The sequence below is a fragment of the Halichoerus grypus genome, chromosome 15 (assembly GCF_964656455.1).
Source record: "Halichoerus grypus chromosome 15, mHalGry1.hap1.1, whole genome shotgun sequence".
NCBI classification, from domain to species: Eukaryota; Metazoa; Chordata; class Mammalia; order Carnivora; family Phocidae; genus Halichoerus; species Halichoerus grypus.
The window spans coordinates 2,012,308-2,031,666 of NC_135726.1; the positions used below are offsets into that span (position 1 = coordinate 2,012,308).

General features: G+C 54.2%; 1 protein-coding gene and 1 long non-coding RNA gene across 19 annotated transcripts in view; one reads left to right on the plus strand and one right to left on the minus strand.

The window, feature by feature from the left end:
• LOC118541327 (uncharacterized) overlaps window positions 1–16,906 on the minus strand; it is a 38,819-nt gene extending 21,913 nt beyond the window's left edge. For 7 of the 11 annotated variants that reach the window (XR_013444365.1, XR_013444366.1, XR_013444358.1 and 4 more), the window contains exons 1-5: window positions 16,616–16,748; window positions 14,759–15,519; window positions 13,969–14,087; window positions 11,813–11,923; window positions 4,043–4,136 (exon numbers count right to left, since the gene is read on the minus strand). This is a non-coding gene — a long non-coding RNA (uncharacterized LOC118541327). Of the gene's footprint in view, window positions 1–4,042; window positions 4,137–11,812; window positions 11,924–12,959; window positions 14,088–14,758; window positions 15,520–16,615; window positions 16,749–16,804 lie in introns of those variants that run through there. The other 4 variants (XR_013444359.1, XR_013444356.1, XR_013444362.1 and 1 more) reach the window with 4 other exon arrangements.
• The window catches only part of ZCCHC14 (zinc finger CCHC-type containing 14), a 56,923-nt gene continuing 54,078 nt past the window's right edge, over window positions 16,515–19,359 (plus strand). For 6 of the 8 annotated variants that reach the window (XR_013444355.1, XM_078063452.1, XM_036100929.2 and 3 more), the window contains exon 1: window positions 16,515–17,134. Coding sequence is in view for 5 of the 8 variants with exons in the window: in XM_078063452.1 (XP_077919578.1) it covers window positions 16,574–17,134 (561 nt within the window). In the remaining 3 variants the exon portion in view is untranslated. The remainder of the gene's footprint in view (window positions 17,135–19,359) is intronic. The other 2 variants (XM_036100935.2, XM_036100937.2) reach the window with 1 other exon arrangement.

Sequence of the window (19,359 nt, forward strand, 5' to 3'; positions counted from 1 at the left end):
TGATTTGGAGAAAATGTTCTCGATACATTTTTAAGTTTAAAAGAAGTGGGTTAAGCAACATCATGCCCGGTCTTAAGAAAAACTAGCACGCACCTACAGAAGTACGCTGTGCTCATTCAACAGTGATTCGAGTCTGAGACACGCGAGCCTACAAACAGGCCCGAGGGACACGTAACAGAAGCTATAGCAGCGTGCGTCTCCAGGCACCGGGGCTACGGGCACTGTGGGTTCTCTTCCTTGACGATTTTCTGATTTCACAGTCAGGTGACTAAAATCCCAGTGGTTCCTGCTTCTGCCCACTCCCCATGCGTCCGCGCTCACCTGTGCAGAACGCCCTGCAACGGGGACCCTTTCAGGCCTCACGACCCCCTGTGGCAGCAGGAATCCTTGCTGTTGGCATTCTGCAGGTTGGAAAACTGAGACTCAGACAGACTGAGTAATTTTTCCGACATGGTGGAACCCGGTTTCAAGCTCCAGTCAGCACGATTCCAGAGCAGAAGCTCCTAACCATTACGTGCGGACAGGAGCCTCACTGCGGGCCCTGCATCTTCATGCCACAGGGCATCTAAGGACAGTGCCACCTCCCTTCTGGCCAGGAAGGGAGGCCTTGATGTGGAGCCCAGAGAGGGCCCCTCACGCGGCTACCGAAAGGCTGGGAGCTGGGGCTGGGGTCCCCCAGCCCCTTCGGTCCTGAGCCACTGAAGTGTTTTGTGGCATAAAATGAGCGTGATTAGGCTGAGAAAACCAAGACCCAGACCACTAGCCCAGCCCACCCAGCCCCTCTTGCAGGTGGACATAGGAGACGGATATTCCCACAGCACCACACGAAGATGCTTTGGCAAACCCCCTGCACCCCTTTTTCACGGCGTCTTCTTGTCCTGCTGAAAGGAGTCTCCAGCTTCCCCAAGAGAGAAACATGCCTGACATCATTTCTTCTCAGCTGGGCAGCCAAGGGAGCAGCTGGGAGCCCTCCAAGCAGGGGGGTGGGGAGCATACTCATTTGCTGGCACTCAGCTGAGAATCTTTTCTCTAGGAGACCCCAAGAAACCGCTCCAAACAAACAAAAAGGCTGCTGGGGAAACTGGTGGCCAGGAACCCCGGGCAGCCACTGCAGCCCTAGAGAGAAGGATAGAGTCAGCAAATTCCAGTGTCGCTGGTACTGGGCATGGCCGCCAACCACGGAGCTCCCTGAGGCACCGGGCTGTGTACCCATGGCAACAACCCGAGTGGGGCAGGATGGTCCCATTGTCCAGGCGAGGGAAGCTGAGGCTCCGAGAGGTGAAGGACAGCGCCACGGCCAGAAAGCAGCCTGAGCTCCGAACGATGCTCTCCCAACTCTTTGTAATGTCCCTCGGGTCTCAGACTCCTTTGGGGACGCTGTGGAAGCCATATACTCTCTGCTTTAAAAAAAATTGCGCTCAGGCTTTTCATGCAAAACATGGCAGATAAATTCAGGGAGGTCAAGCTCTCCTCGAAGGCCTTTGATAAGAATCTCCGTCAACTGTCCAAACACATTCACCTCCACCCTGTGTCCCTGGGCCAGCACGGTGGTCAGGAGAAAGGGGCGGGGGTAAGGATGTTCGTCTCCACCTGCTACCGCAGCCTTGGAGGGGAGAAGGACCCAGAACTGTGTTTTCCCTGTAGCGGCCCTGTGCTCGTAGGACCAGGACTCTGTGCATGGTGGGAGAGCCGGACCTGGTCCCCCCTCCAACATTTCTGGCTATCGGGAACTCCAGTCTCACCCCCATTTCTAAACTTGTAAGACTCGTGTCAGACTTCGGACCTCCAGAACGGGGAAATAGGTATGTGTGCTGTCTTAAGCTCCGGAGTTTATGGGCATTTGTTACAGCCGCCACAGGAAGCCAAGGCACCCCCCGAGAAACAAACCTTTGGGGCTGCTCTCCCAGTTTCCCCGCACAGAGCAAGCAAGCCCACAGACCTGGAAGCCAGACCCCATGGGAAAATTTAAGCTCTGCTTTCGAAGAACACCAAGATGTCAAGTGACCCCTAGGAGATCGGTCTGCTCCATCTGAACCCGCCGCGGCCACACCCCAATCGCTGTGAGAAAGTGTCACTGCTCACGGGGGCCAGCCACTCTCAAGCTGCTGTACTCACGGTCCCTGAGCCACACAGCAGCCCATTACGCAGATAGGAAAAGTGAGGTGCAGAGAGACTGAGTGGCATGCCCAGGGCCACGCAGCCACGGACCCAGGTTCCCCAGGCTCTGGGCTCTTCCAGCTCGCTCTCATTTCCAACACAGCCCACTGTGAATGAACCCAGACACGATGAAGGGGGTGCCGGTATGGTCACCGCAGGGCAGAGGCGGGGCACGGGCAGTGCGGCACGCATGCCCAGGGAGGTGCGGCACCTGTTATCTGTGGCAATGGGCCAGCGACGGTGAGACAATCCAGGGGTGCTCCTGCCTCAGCAGAGACAGCCCCTCAAACCTCCCAGAGGAGCTCACGGGGGACATGGAGCCAACAAGTCCCTTCCCTCACTCCAGGAGAACCAGCCCCGCGGTGGATGGGAAGGCAGAAAGTGTCCCGAGAGGCCGCAGAGTCCATCCCCGCTGGTGAGGAGATGAACCGGGCAGACTTGGCCTCAGACAGTGCTAGAAGGTGCCCAGGGGGTCATCTGGGCTAGCCGTATCTGCCCAGCTGTGAAATAACTGATTACGAGCACAGACATGATCAAAAGCTGGCTCTAATGGAGTATGGTGGCCCCCACGATGATGACAAAGGGTGACAACAGCCCAGTCATGATATGAGCCCCGCTCCACCCACACCTCATGCTGCACGGCCGTGCAGCCCCGTGGAGACACAGCTGGGGTCAGACAGATCCAAGTTAGGAATCTGGCACGACGGTAGACCACAGCTGACCTCCTGAGCCTCACTGTCCTCCTCTGCAAATAGAACCCTTATTTTGTTCTGGCTTCCACACTCTGCATATCCAGGACTTCAGGACAGGCAGAAGGCATATCCTGATGGATCAAGGGCCATCACAATGGCTCTAGTCCTCTTGTCTGTTGTTACTTTCAACACAGATATGTGACACAACCTAGCCAATGAGCGGAGGGGCTTCAGTGAAAGATTTTTTTTTTTCCCTTAAAATTGATACACAAAGAAAGATAATCTTTCTCCTTCTGTTGGAAACTGCATGTGATGCCTGGAACAGCTACAGCCACTTGTAAGCATGAGGAGAACCAGCCTGATGTCAAGGCTGACACCCAGAGGATGGCACAATGTATGAACAGAAGGAGGCTGGGTCCTCAACGGTGTCTGTGAGCCAGGGCATTAACCAACTCTAGAGCCTTCCTGTCTCAGGACTTTTTGGCTTTTTGAGCTGCTAGTTAGCAGATTACATGGATAATGTCACATGCTAATGTCAGAAGCATGGATGGATAGTGAATAGGATGTATTACCGTCAAATGTTATCATACATTTAATACAGAAAAATGTGGCCAAACATTGGTGATCAAAAATATGAAGATGTTGTGAATCATACCAACCATTTTCTACATTAGCAATCAGCTCCCAAAGGTCGGTTGATAAGTAGATTGGCTGGGTGATCCCCAATGGCCCCTTTGCCTCTTTTCTCATCTGCTAATTAAGAAGTTAACCTCACATGACCACCAAATTCTCTTCCAGATCAAGTCTTTCCCATCCTGGGATTCACACTATGTTATAAGGAAATGTTAACAATATTTTGGAAAAAAATTCCACTCTGCAAGCACGAGGGTAGAAACATAATTACACATAACAAATCATCTCTGATAGACAAGATACTGTACTAATTAGAGAAATTAGCATGGTACCACAATCTTTACAGAAGAAAAGGGAGAGCTTTGGAAGAAGCACTGCAAAAGCTTATTTGGCAAGTCAGAACGACCATCCGCAAACATTGAATAAGTGCCTACTGTATACAAGGCGTCCATCTAGAGCTGGAAACCCAAAGTGACAAACACGTATCAGACCTAGTCCCTGTTCTCGGGGAGCACAGAATTTAGTTAAGGCTCTAACAGATGTGTGTCGACAAGACTGACCTTCCCTCGGGATGCGCTGGCATGGCCTTCCCGCGTTTCACAGCCAGGGACGGTTCTGATGGTTCCGTACTGATGTTTTTGTGGCACGCTGTCCCTGCGTGGAAGAGAGTGAGTCTCAGCGCCAAGGAGCCAATGCATGAAAAGAATCACATGTATGGCATGTGGGCCAGTGGTTTAAAAAAACGTTAGCTATAGAACAACTCTTCAAACAAAATCTGAAGCTGACGTCAAACACACATGACCTATGCAAGCATGCAAACACACATATGTATCCGGGCCGCTGTGGTTAACACGTGAGGGCAAGGCCTCCACTCGGTCAGGAAACCTCTCACGTGATTAGGGTCACACAGTGGCCAGGACATGGGATCTGTCCTAGCCGGCTGTGTGCAGAGGGAACATAGCCTCTTTATCTGTGAAAAGAGAGCCGAGGGACACGATGCAGAGCACCGAGCCTCTGGCAAGTCCCCAGAAGGGCTGTGAGCTCCGTGACACCGGGGTCACCTGAGCCATGTGGAAGAGACACTCCATGATGACCTTCCTCATTATTCGGCCTCCATCTGTGCCATTCTGGAGGGGACAGGGCAGCGGGACTGGGGACCAGGAAACCTTTGTGCAGGCCCCGCTCTGCCAACGCCCGCTCTCCTTCCTCAAGGCCTGATCGCCTCCCTTGCCAGGTGAGGATAATGATCTATTGATTTCCAAGGCATGTCACAGGGTTAAATGAGGCATGAAAGTGCTTTGTCCCCTGGCATTTCTGCCTTTCCTGCTTTTGGTGCCAAAACCTTTAGCTTGGCCGGGCTTGGCAGGAGACACAGTGACCTCCCAGCCTTGAGGCCTAGCACTGTCACTTGCTAGCCATCTGTTCTTTAAAAGTGACTTGAGACTCTGTGCTCTGTGCACCGAACCCACTGGATAAATGACGGCAAGTATGATAACATCCTGTTATTTTTGTCCTGTGACACGGAAATGGCTTGGGCCAACACACACACACACACACACACACTAAGATCAGGGGGACTCATTCGGCATCAAGAACTCGTTCACATGAGAGACTATGGACTCTGAGAAACAAACGGAGGGTTCTAGAGGGGAGGGGGGGTGGGGGGATGGGTTAGCCTGGTGATGGGTATTAAAAAGGGCACGTTCTGCATGGAGCACTGGGTGTTATGCACAAACAATGAATCATGGAACACTACATCAAAAACTAATGATGTACTGTATGGTGATTAACATAACAATAAAAAATTAAAAAAAAAAAAGAACTCGTTCAGAGGCCAGGTGACATGGAAGACTTCTCACCCTGGCCCTGTTTGCACTGTTTACAGCACCAAGCCTGTTATGGGACCCCTACCCTCAACAGAACACAGGAAGAAGATGCTCCTAGAGATGCTGCCAGCCACCATTTCTTGAGTACCTGCTAAGCAGTATCTCATCTCATTCCCCAGCCACCTTTTGAAGTAGATACTTCTACCTCCATTTTGCAGAGGAAGGCGGGACACGGGAGAGGAGGCGAAATGCAAGCTGGGGGTGAGAGCCAGGATTAGAATCCGCTCCCTCTGACTTCTGCAGCTCCTGCCCTTAACCTCTCTGGTCCACCAGAGGGGAGATGGGCTCGGGAAGGCTTCTGTGGGCAAACCACGGTATTGGCTAGGAATGCATTCAGCAGCACGTAGCAGAGAGCTCAACTAACTTGAGCAAAGGTGGGTTTATTTTTCAAAAAGGAGCTTGGTGGAGCAGCTGGGTGGTGCCAGGCACAAGGTCTGGGCTGAGTGTCTCTCCTGTTCATCATCACAAGGTGACAAGATGGTAGCCGTGGCCCTCCAACGCGTGGCTGCACTGCGTTCAAGAGAGCTCTGGTGGGCAGGGTGAAGAGCTTTGCCTGACGCAGTTCCCCTTCTGGTAGAAAAGCAGTTTCCCAAAAACCCCTTGTCACGCTTTTACTTGAGTCTTATTGGCCAGAACTGGATCACAAGGTTACTCCTGGATACAAGGGAAGCTGGGCATGTAGAAGTTTTGTTTTCCAACCTTCGTAGCCAGAGACGGTGAGAGAGAACAACCGGGAATGGCTTTCTGGTCGTTCACCAGCCATGTTGAACACCTACCGAGTGGCTGTCCCCACCCTTGTCTTGGAGACCAGATGCGTGCCCTGGGGCTGTCATTACAAAACACCACGTATAGGGAGTGGGGTGGGGGTTTGCTTAAAACAGCAGAAATCTGTTCTCTCTCAGCCGTGGAGGCCACAAGCCCAGAGTCAAGGTGGAACAGGGCCTCTCTCCCTCTGGAGGCTCTATGGGAGCTCCTTCCTGCCTCTTCCAGCTCCCAGGGGCTCCTCAAGTCCCTCTGTCTCTGCCTCTGTCCTCACATGACCTCTCCCCTGTGTGTCTCCTCTTCTAGAAGGATACCAGTTCTTGGATTAGGACCTACCCTCATGACCTCATTTCAACCTGATTACATCTGCAAAGACAGTATTTCCAAATAAAGTCACATTCACAGATACTGGAGGTTAGGACTCCAAGACATCCTTTTTGGGGGACACAACCCCTAAGAGAGACCGTGTCAGCCTTCTGTCTTTGGGAGGGAATGTAAAGGACCACACCTGTTCCCTTCAGAGGCACAAAGACGTCTTCTTCCAAGATCAGACCCCACCCCCCACCCCTGCCCCCATGGCCTCGGGTCAGCCTTGCCTGAGTAGGGGGTTTTGGATCCCCCCTTCTCCTTCCTCATACCCCCCTTTCCACCAGAGGCCCTCCAGAGTCCTCTGCTGCAGGGGCTCATCTCTCCTCCTCCTGCCTGAGGGTTTTCTTGGACACATGAGTCCTAAAGCCTGTCAGAGACAAAATGGTTTTCAAACCCCTGAACGAACTGCCCTTCTCGATAGGGCCCTTACCTCCCACCTGAAACCTGGCACTTGCCGTCCACGTGGCCCCTCAATGCTCAGGGCTCCTGGGGTTACCTTTCCAGGGAGGGCTCAGCTCCTCCCTGGCCCAGTGCTAGTTACCTGTCCCCAGGTGACATGCCTATGCGGCCAGAGCTGCGTGAGCCCCTTCTCCAGTCCTCCCCTTTGTGAATGGATGAGGAAATTGCTCTTGGAGGACCAGCCCTGGGGCATGCAGCTTCTCAACATGGGGGTGGGGTGAGGTGCAAGAAGCATTACACCTGAGAATCCTAACCCTAACTGCTAGCGCTTATTGAGCACCTGCCACAAGCCTAATGGTTCACGCCTACCACCTCTGAGTCAATGGGGCAGGAGCTCCTGGGAGCTGGGAAGTGACTTGCCCCCAGGCTAGGTGCACCTAAAGCAAAAAACTTTGCTGTTTGCTTCTTTTGCGGGGGGCGGGGGGGGGGGCAGGATGCAATTTTCTGGGCTGTTACCCTGAAAAGGGAATTTATTATGTTTAAGGACTTTAGCATGAATCCTCCTGGTCCTAAAAACCTATAAAACATCAGGACAAAATGTGGTTAGACCCACTCGGCTCCCTCGTCTTCAGTAACTGCTCAAGCACAAGAGGGGATGTGTCTCTGATTTCCATCAGCCTCTGAAGCCACCGAGGACACCCCAAGCTGAGTTCATGTGGTGCCTCTATGTCTTTGCAGGGGCCAGAAGGTCTCATGGGTGAGTGGCTGAATGCACGCAGGGGCTGGGGGAGGCAGAATATGGGGTTGTCCGATCTCACACCTTCATTCCCCCTCATCATTCTCAGCGTCCCCACCCCCAGACCTTCGCCAGGAGCAGAGGTATGTTAATTTGTGCGACTGCAGAACCCACAAACTCGAGAGGCCTGAAACAGCACCCATGTATCATCTGGCAGCTGCACATGCCAGAAATTGGAACAGACTCATCTAGGATCTCTGCTCAGGGTCTCCTGGGCAGAAATCAAGGTGTTGGTGGCTGGGTTCTTGCCAGTGGGAGAATCTGCTTACAAGCTCAAGCAGGTTCTGGCAATCCACTTCCTGGAGGCTGTAGGTCTGAGGACCCATGTCTTTGCTGGCTGTTGGTCAGGACCACCCTTTGCTTCCTTCCCACGTGGCCTTGTCTGTTTTACAAGCAGCAATGACATCTCCTGTCCTCCTGACCCTTCTAACATCGCTGACACCCCATCTAAATATCCAGTTTCCGGGGCTGTGAGAGGATACATTTCTGTGGTTTTAAGCCACGAAGTTTGTGATAATTTATCTATGGCAGCCCTAGGAAACTAATACACCCACTGTGTGTGTGTGTTATTTATTTATGTATTTATTTATTAATATTTTGTTTCTTTATTAGAGAGCAAGCACAAGCAGGGGGAGCGGCAGGAAGAGGGAGAGGGAGAAGCAGACTCCCTGCTGAGCAGGGAGCCCAATGTGGGGCTCGACCCCAGGACGCTGAGATTAGGACCTGAGCTGAAGGCAGACGCTTAACCTACTGAGCCACCCAGGTGCCCCAGTGTGCGCGTGTTTTTTTGTTTTTGTTTTTTTTTAAGATTTTATTTATTTATTTGACAGAGAGAGACACAGCGAGAGAAGGAACACAAGCAGGGGGAGTGGGAGAGGGAGAAGCAGGCTTCCCACCTGCCAAGCAGGGAGCCCGATGTGGGGCTCAATCCCAGGACCCTGTGACCATGACCTGAGCCAAAGGCAGACGCTTAACGACTGAGCCACCCAGGTGCGCCTGTGTGCGTGTTTTTTTAATGTAATCCTGACTGGCTACAACCCTCACCCTATTTTATTATTCCATCCATCTTCAGTCACTTACTTTTTGCCGGCCTCTTTAAAGCATTTTAATTTGCAACCCCTGGTGTAATTAAATATAACACTGGGTTTCAAAAGCAAATACCTCATATTACACATAAGAATAAACTCCAGGGGTGCCTGGGTGGCTCAGTCTGTTAAGCATCCCACTCTTGATTTCAGCTCAGGTCATGGTTTCAGGGTCATGAGGTCAAGCCCTGCACTGGGCTCTGTGCTGAGCATGTAGCCTGCTTAAGATTCTCCCTCTCCCTCTGCCCCTCCCCTCCTGCTTGTGCGTGCACACACATGCACTCTCTCTAAAATAAATAAATAATAAACCCCAAATGGGTCAGGGATCTAAAAATGAAAAAAATGAAACCATATACATAATATAAGAAAACCTGTAAACCTATAAATTTCTTTATAACTTGGTTGTAGGGAGTGGTTTTTCTAACCACAACTAAAAATCCAGATGTAATAAGTGATCATAAAAATAAACTCTTTCAAGATAAAAACACCATAAATGAAGTCAAAGGCAACTGACAAGCTGGGACAGAATATTTTCAACATAAATCACAGATAAAGGGCTATTAACTCTAATATATAAAGAACTTTCAAAAATTGATGGAGGGGTGCCTGGATGGCTCAGTGTGTTAAGCATCCAACTCTTGGTTTCCGCACATGTGTTGTGGGATAGAGCCCCACGTTGGGCTCCTTGCTCAGCTTGAAAGAGTCTCTCCCTCTGCCCCTCTCTCCGCTCATGCCCCCCCTCCATCTCTCTAAAAATAAATAAATCTATCTTTAAATAAAATAAATAAATAAAAATAGACGGAAACAAGGACGCAAAACCTGATAGAAAAATGGGCAAAAAGCATGAACAGGCAACTCATTTAAAAAAAAAAAAAGATACAAAAATGGCATCCACATCTGGTTCTCCAACCCTACCGAAAACTCTGAATCCCCTGTTGTAATTTAATAAACCTGTTTCTGCTCAAACCAGACATAGCAGACTCTGCTGTTTGCAGTTTATTTCATAAGCACAGGCTGTTTCCAGATATCAATCCACCTCAAAGCACAAAGACTTCCCAGCCTACAGTGTCTCCAAAAATTACTTATACAGACTGTGGAGACAGCTGCATGAAAGATGAGTTCATGGATATATTTTCAAGCAATCACAGTTTTATCACAACAGGAGCACTGCCTTCCGGGGTGAGCACCTTGAAGGAGGGAGTGTTACTGGGTTGGGTGAGCGCTGGTGTGTTTGCTTAAAAAGAATCCTCCCATCTTTTAGAGTTACACCTTGTCACCCAGACATATGTTATCTGCCTTTGGAATGTATTTTTCACCCAGATTTGAGTCTGGTGTGTCCTGTGTCTTGAGCCGTCACACCAGGGGGTGCAGCCTTGACTGGGATGGCACTGGGAAGCAGTCCAGTTCCTCCACGTTAGACCTGCTTGTGCTTCTCAGAAACACCCAGGGGATCTCGAGGAGGTAGATCGGGTTTCAGCCTGGTGCAAGGTCCAGGGTAAGCAGAATGCCTTCCGAAACTCAATCGCAAGGCACAGAAACAACCTGAATGCCCAGCAATAGGGGATTAGTAGAAAATATTGTGGCATATCCAAACAGGATTCTAGGCTGCCCTTGAAAACCAGGAGTTACAAGAGAGTCTGTGACATGGGAGGACATCTGTGATATGTTGTTAAATGGAAAAAAGAGATCGCAAAATGTGGAGAAGAGCCCTATTTTTGTGGAGGATACCACTTATGTAAAAATAGGTGTGCCTATAAATATGTGTGAAAACAACAATGTCTAGGAGGATGTGTTTTAAAATGTTAATGTTGTTACGACTGAGAAGCGAGATTATGTGTGACTTTTATGTCGTGTTTCAGTAAGATACAATCTCTGTACGAGGAGTATGTATTACCCCATAATCAGGCAAAACAACACTAATATATATGTATATTACTACTTATATATGCATAAAACCCCTAATTTATTTGCTTTAAAATAATCCATTAGAAAAATGTGCATCTGCCAGGGTGGAGGCAATAGATGAGCCATTACCGTGGAAGCTGGGTGACAGGGACACAGGGAATCACCATACCAGTCAAATGACTTTTGGGTATGCTTGAGAATTTCCATAGTAGAAAGATAAGCAAAACACACAAAACCAAAAGCAGCAGTGAGGGGCGCTTGGGTGGCTCAGTCGTTAAGCGTCTGCCTTCGGCTCAGATCATGATCCCAGGGTCCTGGGATCGAGCCCCGCATCGGGCTCCCTGCTCTGCAGGAAGCCTGCTTCTCCCTCTCCCACTCCCCCTGCTTGTGTTCCCTCTCTCGCTGTGTCTCTCTCTGTCAAATAAATAAATAAAATCTTAAAAAAAAGACAAAACCCAAAAGCAGCAGTGAATTAATTGTTGGCTTTCAGAGATATAACTGTGGTGTGAGAAAGGCAAAAATGTGAAAAATGAACAAACATACAGAAGAAATAAGGCTCAGGACTTAACGAGAACCCATGAGCCACTGAGGGTGTGACCTCTTTAAGCCTCAGCTTCCCCGGCTATATAACAGGGAGGATCCTTGTCCACTGGCAGGCCTGTGATATGGACGTAAGTGATTATTTTCGTGGTTGCTCTTGGTCCAGAGAAGGAGGCCAGATGCCTGAAAGCAAAACCTCCACTGCCCAAAGCAGTTTTCAAATGTCGGTGTGCACTGGGGTCACCCGAGAGCTAGCATAAAGCAGAGTCCAAGACCCCAGCCCCTGGGAGTCTGACTCCACACCTGGGGTCAGGCTTAGGAAATGTCCATCTTAAATAAGAGCCCAGACAATTCTCTGCTGTGGAAATGCCGCACATAGCCAAAGGCCAAAGACACCCAGGAAAGCAGGTCTGCCCTGAAGGAAAACGTGCAGCACTGCAGAAACGGCGCCGGGCACAATGCGGACATTTGCCCATTTATGACTCCAGGTGGACTCGGTCAGCAAAGTCCAGGCTGGGAAAAACTGGCATGCAACAAATACGACCAGAGTCTCTGGTTTGCAGAAATAATGCATAAATGACATGTCACCTTCGTACTTTCCTCCGGGAGGGACAGAGTCTGGGCAACTGACTTATGTCAGGACGTGGTTCCAACGCGCACAAGCTGCACAGCCCTGGGCCCACGGCGACCGGTCCACATCTGTAAAACGGAACAACAGCAGCAGCTCTCAGAACCAGGCACACGGAGTTGTGGCGATCACACGAGGTGATCAGGAGCTGAGGCACCAAGCAAGGATGCCGTCGGTAAGAGTAGGGACCCACTTCTTAAGGCCTGCACGTGAGGGGTTTTGGGTCTCTTTGTTTTCTGTCTCAGAAAGACAGAGCCTTGGACAAAGGAAAAATGAAACTCAGTAGCTATCTCCAACTGGACACCATGCACACCCCTCCATGAACCCTCAGGGAAAGGTAAGTGGGGGATCCCGGCACAGAGCCTGTGTGTGCACCTGCGCCCTGACTGCTCGAGGAGCTCTTGTCTTAACCGGACTCTCCACCTTAGCCCTCTGTTTTCATTTTCCTATCCCAACGTGGCCTCTAGGCTCCTCCTCTAGGGCTGGGTTGTAAATGAGAAGGGAGAAGTGGGGCGACAGGGCGGGGGTGGGGTGCGGGCATTGGACTTGGAGTCCAGATGGCCGAGCCCTGGCCTCAGCCCTGGCCCTGCCTCCGCAGCAAAGTCACCAGTGTCGCCACTCCGGACACAGGAAGTCATCCAGGCACACCACGTCTTCATTACAAAAGCGTTTCTTTGGGGCATTTGGGGTGAACTCCCAGTCTTTCCCTCGCTCTCTTTCTCAAAAATAGTATTAATTTATACTCTGTTCCAGCTTTATAGAAAACGTAGACAGACCTACTGTTCTGCCCTAGACCTACACCGTGAGCTCCCGAGGGCAGGGCCCACGGCACCGTTGGCGCCTGGCCTGAGTTAGGCACGTTGCAGGTATGTTCACTCCTGGGAGTGAACTTGCTGTCCCACTCAGCGTCTCACCGGGCACCTCTCCTTGTCTGAACACATGGCCTGCTTCCCCTTTACCTGCAACCCCTTTGATTGTGTGGAGGAAGGCTCCACCATCTGACTTAACACTGCGCCCCACCTCCCCAGCCTCCTCCCATGGATCCTCAGGCCCTCCACTTTCTGGGGGTGGAGAAATGTTCACATCCCACTTGAAGCCAGGGATCACCTTTTGCAGAGAGAGCGGACAGAACCAGCTCCAAACAGCCCGGAGCTGGAGGCTGTTTTAGGGAAGGAGCCCTAGGTGGGAGGGAGAACAGCGGCTGGCTAAGAGAACCACAGCCCCACGGCCAGGCCTGAGGGACAACATTGGGAGGGACTGGCAGGTCGTCGTCCACTCTCCCCTTCAGGAGGCTCCTGGCTGCTTCCTGGGAAAGGGAACAGTATGCGAAGAGAAAGCTCCCGCAGATGGGTGGCCATCTGCTTTGGAGACAGGAGTCTAGGCCGTCTGTTCCTTAAAGTGGACGAGCTGGGTCTTATTCCTCTTGGAGGCCCCCAAGTCCTTAGTGGGGTCTGGTCCTGCAGGGTAGAGATTCACTATCCACAGAGCTGAATTAAATTGAGCTGGAGTGAGGGGAAATCACGCTGTAAGAGTGTCCAGGGGCAGCCATGACAAATGACCGCAGACTGGGGGCTTCACATGACAGAAATGTTCTTCTGCAGTCAGACGTCCAAAGGCAGGAGGTCACAGGGCTGTGCTCCCTCCACAGGCTCTAGGGGAGGGTCTTTTCTACCTCTTCCAGCTCCTGGTGGCTCCAGGCATGCCCTGGCTCCAAACCTCTGCCTGTTTTCAATGGCGTCCCCCATCCCTGAGTCTCTGCTTGTTCTTTCCTGTTACAAAGGACACTCTCATTTTGATTCTTACCTAAAGTATATCTGCAAAGACCCTATTTCCAAAAAAATTCACATCCTGAGGTTCTGGGTGGACATGACCTTTTGGGGGACACCACCATTCAGGCCAGTACACACATTCCATGGCACATCGCACAGCAAAAAGTGGCAAGAAGGCAGTCAAGAGCTGGGAGGCCTTGATCCTGGTACTTGTGGCTCAGCTGTCCCAGCTGTCTGGGCCCTCTGTTCGCACCTCTGACCTCCACTGCCAGCTGGGAGTGGGGTCCTGGCTTCCTTTTACACGTGGAGGCTTGAGTGAGTGGCCAAGGTCACAGAGCTGGCTGTACCTGGGACCGGAACACAGGTCAGCTTGACACCATCACTTGGGGGCTTCACAGCCTGGCTGGGCTGGATTGGAGGAACCCTCAGTGCTGGAGGGCCCTGAGATCTTTCCGCTCCGAGGAACCTAATCAACCAAGAGAAGGCAAAGGTGTTGACTCGCCTTGATTTTCACATTGCTTTACTTCCACATATCATAAATTTTGGAATGTGGCTACTTTCCTGGAATCACTTGAAAAGGTGAGGTCAAAGAGAACAAGGATTAATTTAATGATTTATAGAAATTAGTCTGTAATGGGGAAATGAGATAGGGAGACCCAACGGAGCCAGACTTTACCCTGCTGCCTATGCAGATTTTACACTCCCTAGGATTGTCACCCAGACGCTGGGATGTCTGGGAGTGTCACCCGGTTGCTGGGATGTCTGGGGCTGTCACCCGGTTGCTGGGATGTATGGGAGTTTCACCCAGTTGCTGGGATGTCTGGGACTGTCGACCAGATGCCAGGATGTCTGGGACTGTCACCTGGTTGTCGGGATGTCTGGGACTGTCACCTGGATGCCAGGATGTCTGGGAGTGTCACTGGTTGCTGGGATGTCTGGGACTGTCACCTGGATGCTTTCTCCTCCTGTCACTGGCCAAGAGCCCCAGAGTGGCTCTGGGAAATTTTGCCCAAGGAGTGGAGAGGGGTCAGGGAGTGGGAAGCAGATTTTCTTTTTGTCCCTCATGTGGCTCTACAAAATCTGTCCAACCTTGAAGTCCCAAAGCTGGAGAAGGTCTTGTTAGAAAGTTTACAGCACCTTGGACCTGTCCTGAAGAAATCCGCGCATGGGTCCAGTCCTTCCTCTGGTGCACTGCTGAGAACCAGGGTGTGAGCTCCGCAAGGCAGGGAGGGCAGGGCAGCGCGCACCCCTGGCCCCAGGCCTCAGGACCTGGCACACACAGCTGCGGAACCAATGAACCCGCACATGAGTCACAAGACACCCGCAGCCGAGACCTAGCGGCAGGGCGGGGAGAATGGGCGACTGCTCCGGAGGGCAGCGGTTTCCACGCCCGAGGCCTGCAACTGTAGGGTGTCCAGGGGATGGGGCGCGCCGGCCTCGGCTCAGCCTGCAGCCCGGCGCCACGCACAGGCCCGGGCAGGCGGGCGCATTTGCGCTCTCTCGACTCCCCGCTCGCGGACAGGAGCCTGGCTTAACAATGGCTCCATCCGGGCGAGGATTCCGGAGAACGGGGTTCCCCGCTCACCCCAAGGCAGGCGGGTCGGCTCGCACGGGCGGGCGCCGGCCCTCTGTAAGCTCACGACCTTCTCGCGAGCCCCCCGGGCCGGTGAGAATTACCCTCAGGTTCCGCGGAGGCGCCCAGGGCTCAGAGAGGCCAAGCGACTCGGCCAAGGTCACACAGCTTCGCTGACGGAGCACCGGGTCGCGCGGCTCGGGGCTCCGGAGCCCCGCTCCAGCAGCTTTCCGGAGACACTCGCCGCCTCCCTACGGTGACGCCCGGGAGTCACACGGGAAGGCCGGACTCCCGACTTTCACCTCAAACAATGCTCGGCGCAAATCTGCGGGAACAAAAGCGAGCAGGAATCCGCCCCGGGTTTTCCGCCGCTCCGGCCCCGCGGGCCGCCGAGGGGCGGGACGGGGCGGCTCCGACGTGATCGACAGCCCCGGGGAGGCGTGGCCGCGGCGGGGGCGAATCGGATTGGGGACTCGGAACAATCACGGGCCGAGAAGGGGCAGCCCGAGCCAATCAGCAAGGGGGGCGGGCCTGGCCGGCACGGCTGTCGCGAGAGGCGGCCACCCCGCCCACTTGCGCCTCGTCCCGGCGCCCGTCAGCAGCGAACGCGGCGGCGCTCGGCCCGGATCCGTCCGCGGCGCGGGGAGAGGCCGGAGCGCGAGCCCGCGCGAGTGCCGGCATAGATCCCTCCGCCGCCGCTGCCACCGCCGCCGCCGCCGCGCCCGCCAGTCCCTGCGCGCCCCGCGCCCGCCCGCCGCTCCTGACGCGCCCGCCCGCCGCCCGCGGCCTCCGACCCGGCAACGGCCGGCCGGCCCAGGCGCGGCGGCGGCGGCGGCGGCGGCGGCGGAGGACGAGGAGGAGGGGCAGCAGCAGCCGCAGCAGGAGGAGGAGGAGGCATGGCCCGGGCGGCTCCGGCGGGGGGCGGCCCGCAGTGACAGACCCTGCGGCGCGGGGGGAGATGGGGGCGGCCGCCTCCCGGACGACGACGACGACGACGACGAGGAGCGGCCGCCGCCGCCGCCGCGCACCGGCCGCCGCTGGGGACGGGCGCGGGCCAGGAGCCCGCCCGTGAGCGGGGGGCCCGCGGCCGCTCGCCGCCCCCGGCCGCCCCGGCCGCCCCGGGCCCCCCCGGCGCCCCGCGCGCGCCCGCCCGCCGGCCCCTGGCGGGGGTCCCGCCCGCGCCGCGCGCCCCCGGCCCCGGCCCCGGCCCCGGCGCGGCCCGCGGCGCCCGCCCGCCCTCGCCCGGCCCCGGCCCGCGCGCCCCCGGCCCCGGCGCGCCCCGGCCCCCCGCGCCCCCCGCCCGCGCCCGCGCCCGCCCGCGCCCCCGGCCCCGGCCGGCGGCCCCCGGCCCCGGGGCGCGGCGCGGCGCGGGCGGCAGCATGGTGGAGAAGCGCTGCCCGCTGCAGAGGGACGGCGTGTACCGCTGGTTCTCGGAGCTGCCGTCGCCGCAGCGCGTGGAGTTCCTGTGCGGCCTGCTGGACCTGTGCATCCCGCTCGAGCTGCGCTTCCTCGGCTCGTGCCTCGAGGACCTGGCCCGCAAGGACTACCACTCGCTGCGCGACTCGGAGATCAAGGCCAACAACCCGGCTGACCTGGGCAGCCTCACCAACCTGACGGACGAGGTGGTGCGCAGCAAGCTGCTCGTGTCGCTGGCGCTGCTGGGCTCGGAGCAGCGCGAGGCGGCGGGCGTGCTCTACCGCACGCTCACGCACATCGACTCCATCATCCACAACTACGGGCTGCAGCTCAACGAGGGCCGCACGGGCGATGAGTTCCTGCTGCTCTTCACCATGGCCTCCAACCACCCGGCCTTCAGCTTCCACCAGAAGCAGGTGCTGCGCCAGGAGCTCACGCAGATCCAGAGCAGCCTGAGCGGCGGCGGCGGCGGCGGAGGCCACGGCGGCAAGAGCGCGCTGCCCACCTGCCCGGCCTGCCACAAGGTGCGTCCCCCCGCAGCCCCGAGCCGCTCGTGGGCGGTCGCGGAGGTTGCGGGGCGCCTGGGCCCTGGGGAGGCCTGCCCGGTCAGAGTTCGCGGCCCCTTTGTGCCTCTCTTTCTTTCACGCCTGTGGCCGCAAGCGCGATAAGGCCTTTGTCCCCTTAATCGGGCCCTTGGGCGACAGATCAGTTACGCTTGGTGTCGTCCGGATTTCTCCAAATCTGGTGTTTCTTAGCAGGAAGGGAAGCCGTTGGCGAGGTGGAGATGGGAACCTTAGCGGACGGCGCGGGGGCTGTGCGGCGCCCCCCACGGCCTGCGTGTTCCCTTGGTGGGGCGGGTGTCGCCGCGGGGCAGGTGCGGAGCCCGGCTCCCGTGACAGGCACAGAAATACGTCTGCAGCCTTGGACGCATGCGGGACGCCTGCCTTTGTGGGAGCAGATCCTGGGTCTGCCGGGAGGCCCAGGGTGTTGGTCTCCAAACTAAACAGGAAGGGCATTGTGGTCATCCACTTGGAAATGTGAACTTTTGTCTAAATGTTTCAAAACTATGTAAACACCAAATGTTCGGAGCTCAAACTCATTTTTCACAGCCCCATGGGACCCAGTGCCAAAATGGTGGTCCAAGAAAAAGGGTTTTTCTTTGACCCAGTGTGGCGTGTGTTCAGATGACACTGGGACCCTTGGGAAGAGACTGCAGTCAGGACCAGTGGTGCTGCGTGCCTTTTTCCGTGGCTGAGCTGTTTTCAGGGAACACTTGGGTCCTCTCTGCTTTGCTGCTGGTGGCTTTCAAGCTCTCAACTCTGGGTTGTGGCTTTTCTTCTTTAATGTTTTTCTCTAAGATGTGGTTGTGGTACCTCCATTGGTTTTAATCTGTGTCTTATCTTTTTTTGGTGATGTGGAGCTCTGAGACTGTGGTTTTCTTTTTAAATGTGTGTTCAGCTGCCACTGTGAATCTCCTGTTGTGCACTGGGCAGAAAAATGGTATTCGAGCTGTAACAAAGGGAAAGCAGTGTCCTAGGCAGTGTGGTCGTCTGTGGGGGCTCAGTCGGCTCTGGGGTGCCAGTGCTACATCACCTGTTCATGGGGTCTCAGTCCCTGGTGGTTAGTTTCACGTGCTGCTAGCCTTCTGTTCAGATGCCGTGCACTGATGTCTGGGTTCTTTCTCCACTCCTGTTCAGCTCTCGAAGGCAGTTCTTTTGTGTATACGGATTCATCTCTTTATAAAAGGGGAAGATGGCGATTATTATTTTGGTGGGGCAGGAGCTGGCTCTAGAACGAAAATATGCTTTAGAAGAGAGCCTTTCTTTCTGTCAAGTGAGAAATCCCTCTGGTGACGCCAAGGGCCAGTCTCCCCCCCACCCCTGCCCACACGCTCGGAACTGGCCAGCTGTGTGACCTTGGCCAGAACCCCGCCTCCTCTTGGTGTTTCCTGTGAAGTAGGTGGCAGGTTACCTGCCTCCTGGGCTTGTTGGAGGGCTACATGAGGTCACGCGTGACGTACCCAGCAGATGTGCAGGGACTGCTCCCTTCTCTGCCAGGTCCATCCTCTCTGGGTTTTTATGGAGGAGTGCTGACTTCGGCAGGGCACACTGTTACAGAGTGAAATATTTATGTCTCAGAGAGTTCCTGTTTTCTAAATTGATTTTTGAGTAGTTGCTTGGGGCTGACAATTTTTTCTGTTTATCCGTGGGAAATTGGAGAGTTCTGCCTGACCCTTAATAATGACGTTATGGTGAGTAACCTTAGGGCTATTGCTTCCATATTTCAGAGCAACCATGGTGTCTAGTTTTCCCCACATTCCCTCTGTCACTGCTAAACTAATTTCAGTCTCATTCATGTAACTTTCTGTTACTTTTAAGGTCTGATGCACCCTTTGCTGCTTTTGGAGGCGGTCCCTCTGGTGAAATCTAACGTCTGAGTGTTTTCCCGTCTTAGTGTCTCTGGATCTAATGTTTACTGTCATCCTGGGAAAACAGCCCCATTAAAGCTCTGCTTGCATTTCTTTTGTAAGCTGTTTTTATTCTGTTTTGAACTCTTTGAGCTTAGAGGCTTTGTGTTTATCCCTTAGGGATGAAGACGAGGGTTTGATCTTTTTCTTTTCTTTGTTTAAAGTGATAGTTCTTATAACGATGTTTTCTGATACAGTCATGATTTGCAATTGCATCTTCAAACCCTCACTGTGTTATTTGGTAATCCTTCCCGCTCAGAGGACAAGCAGAAGGCGTTTAAG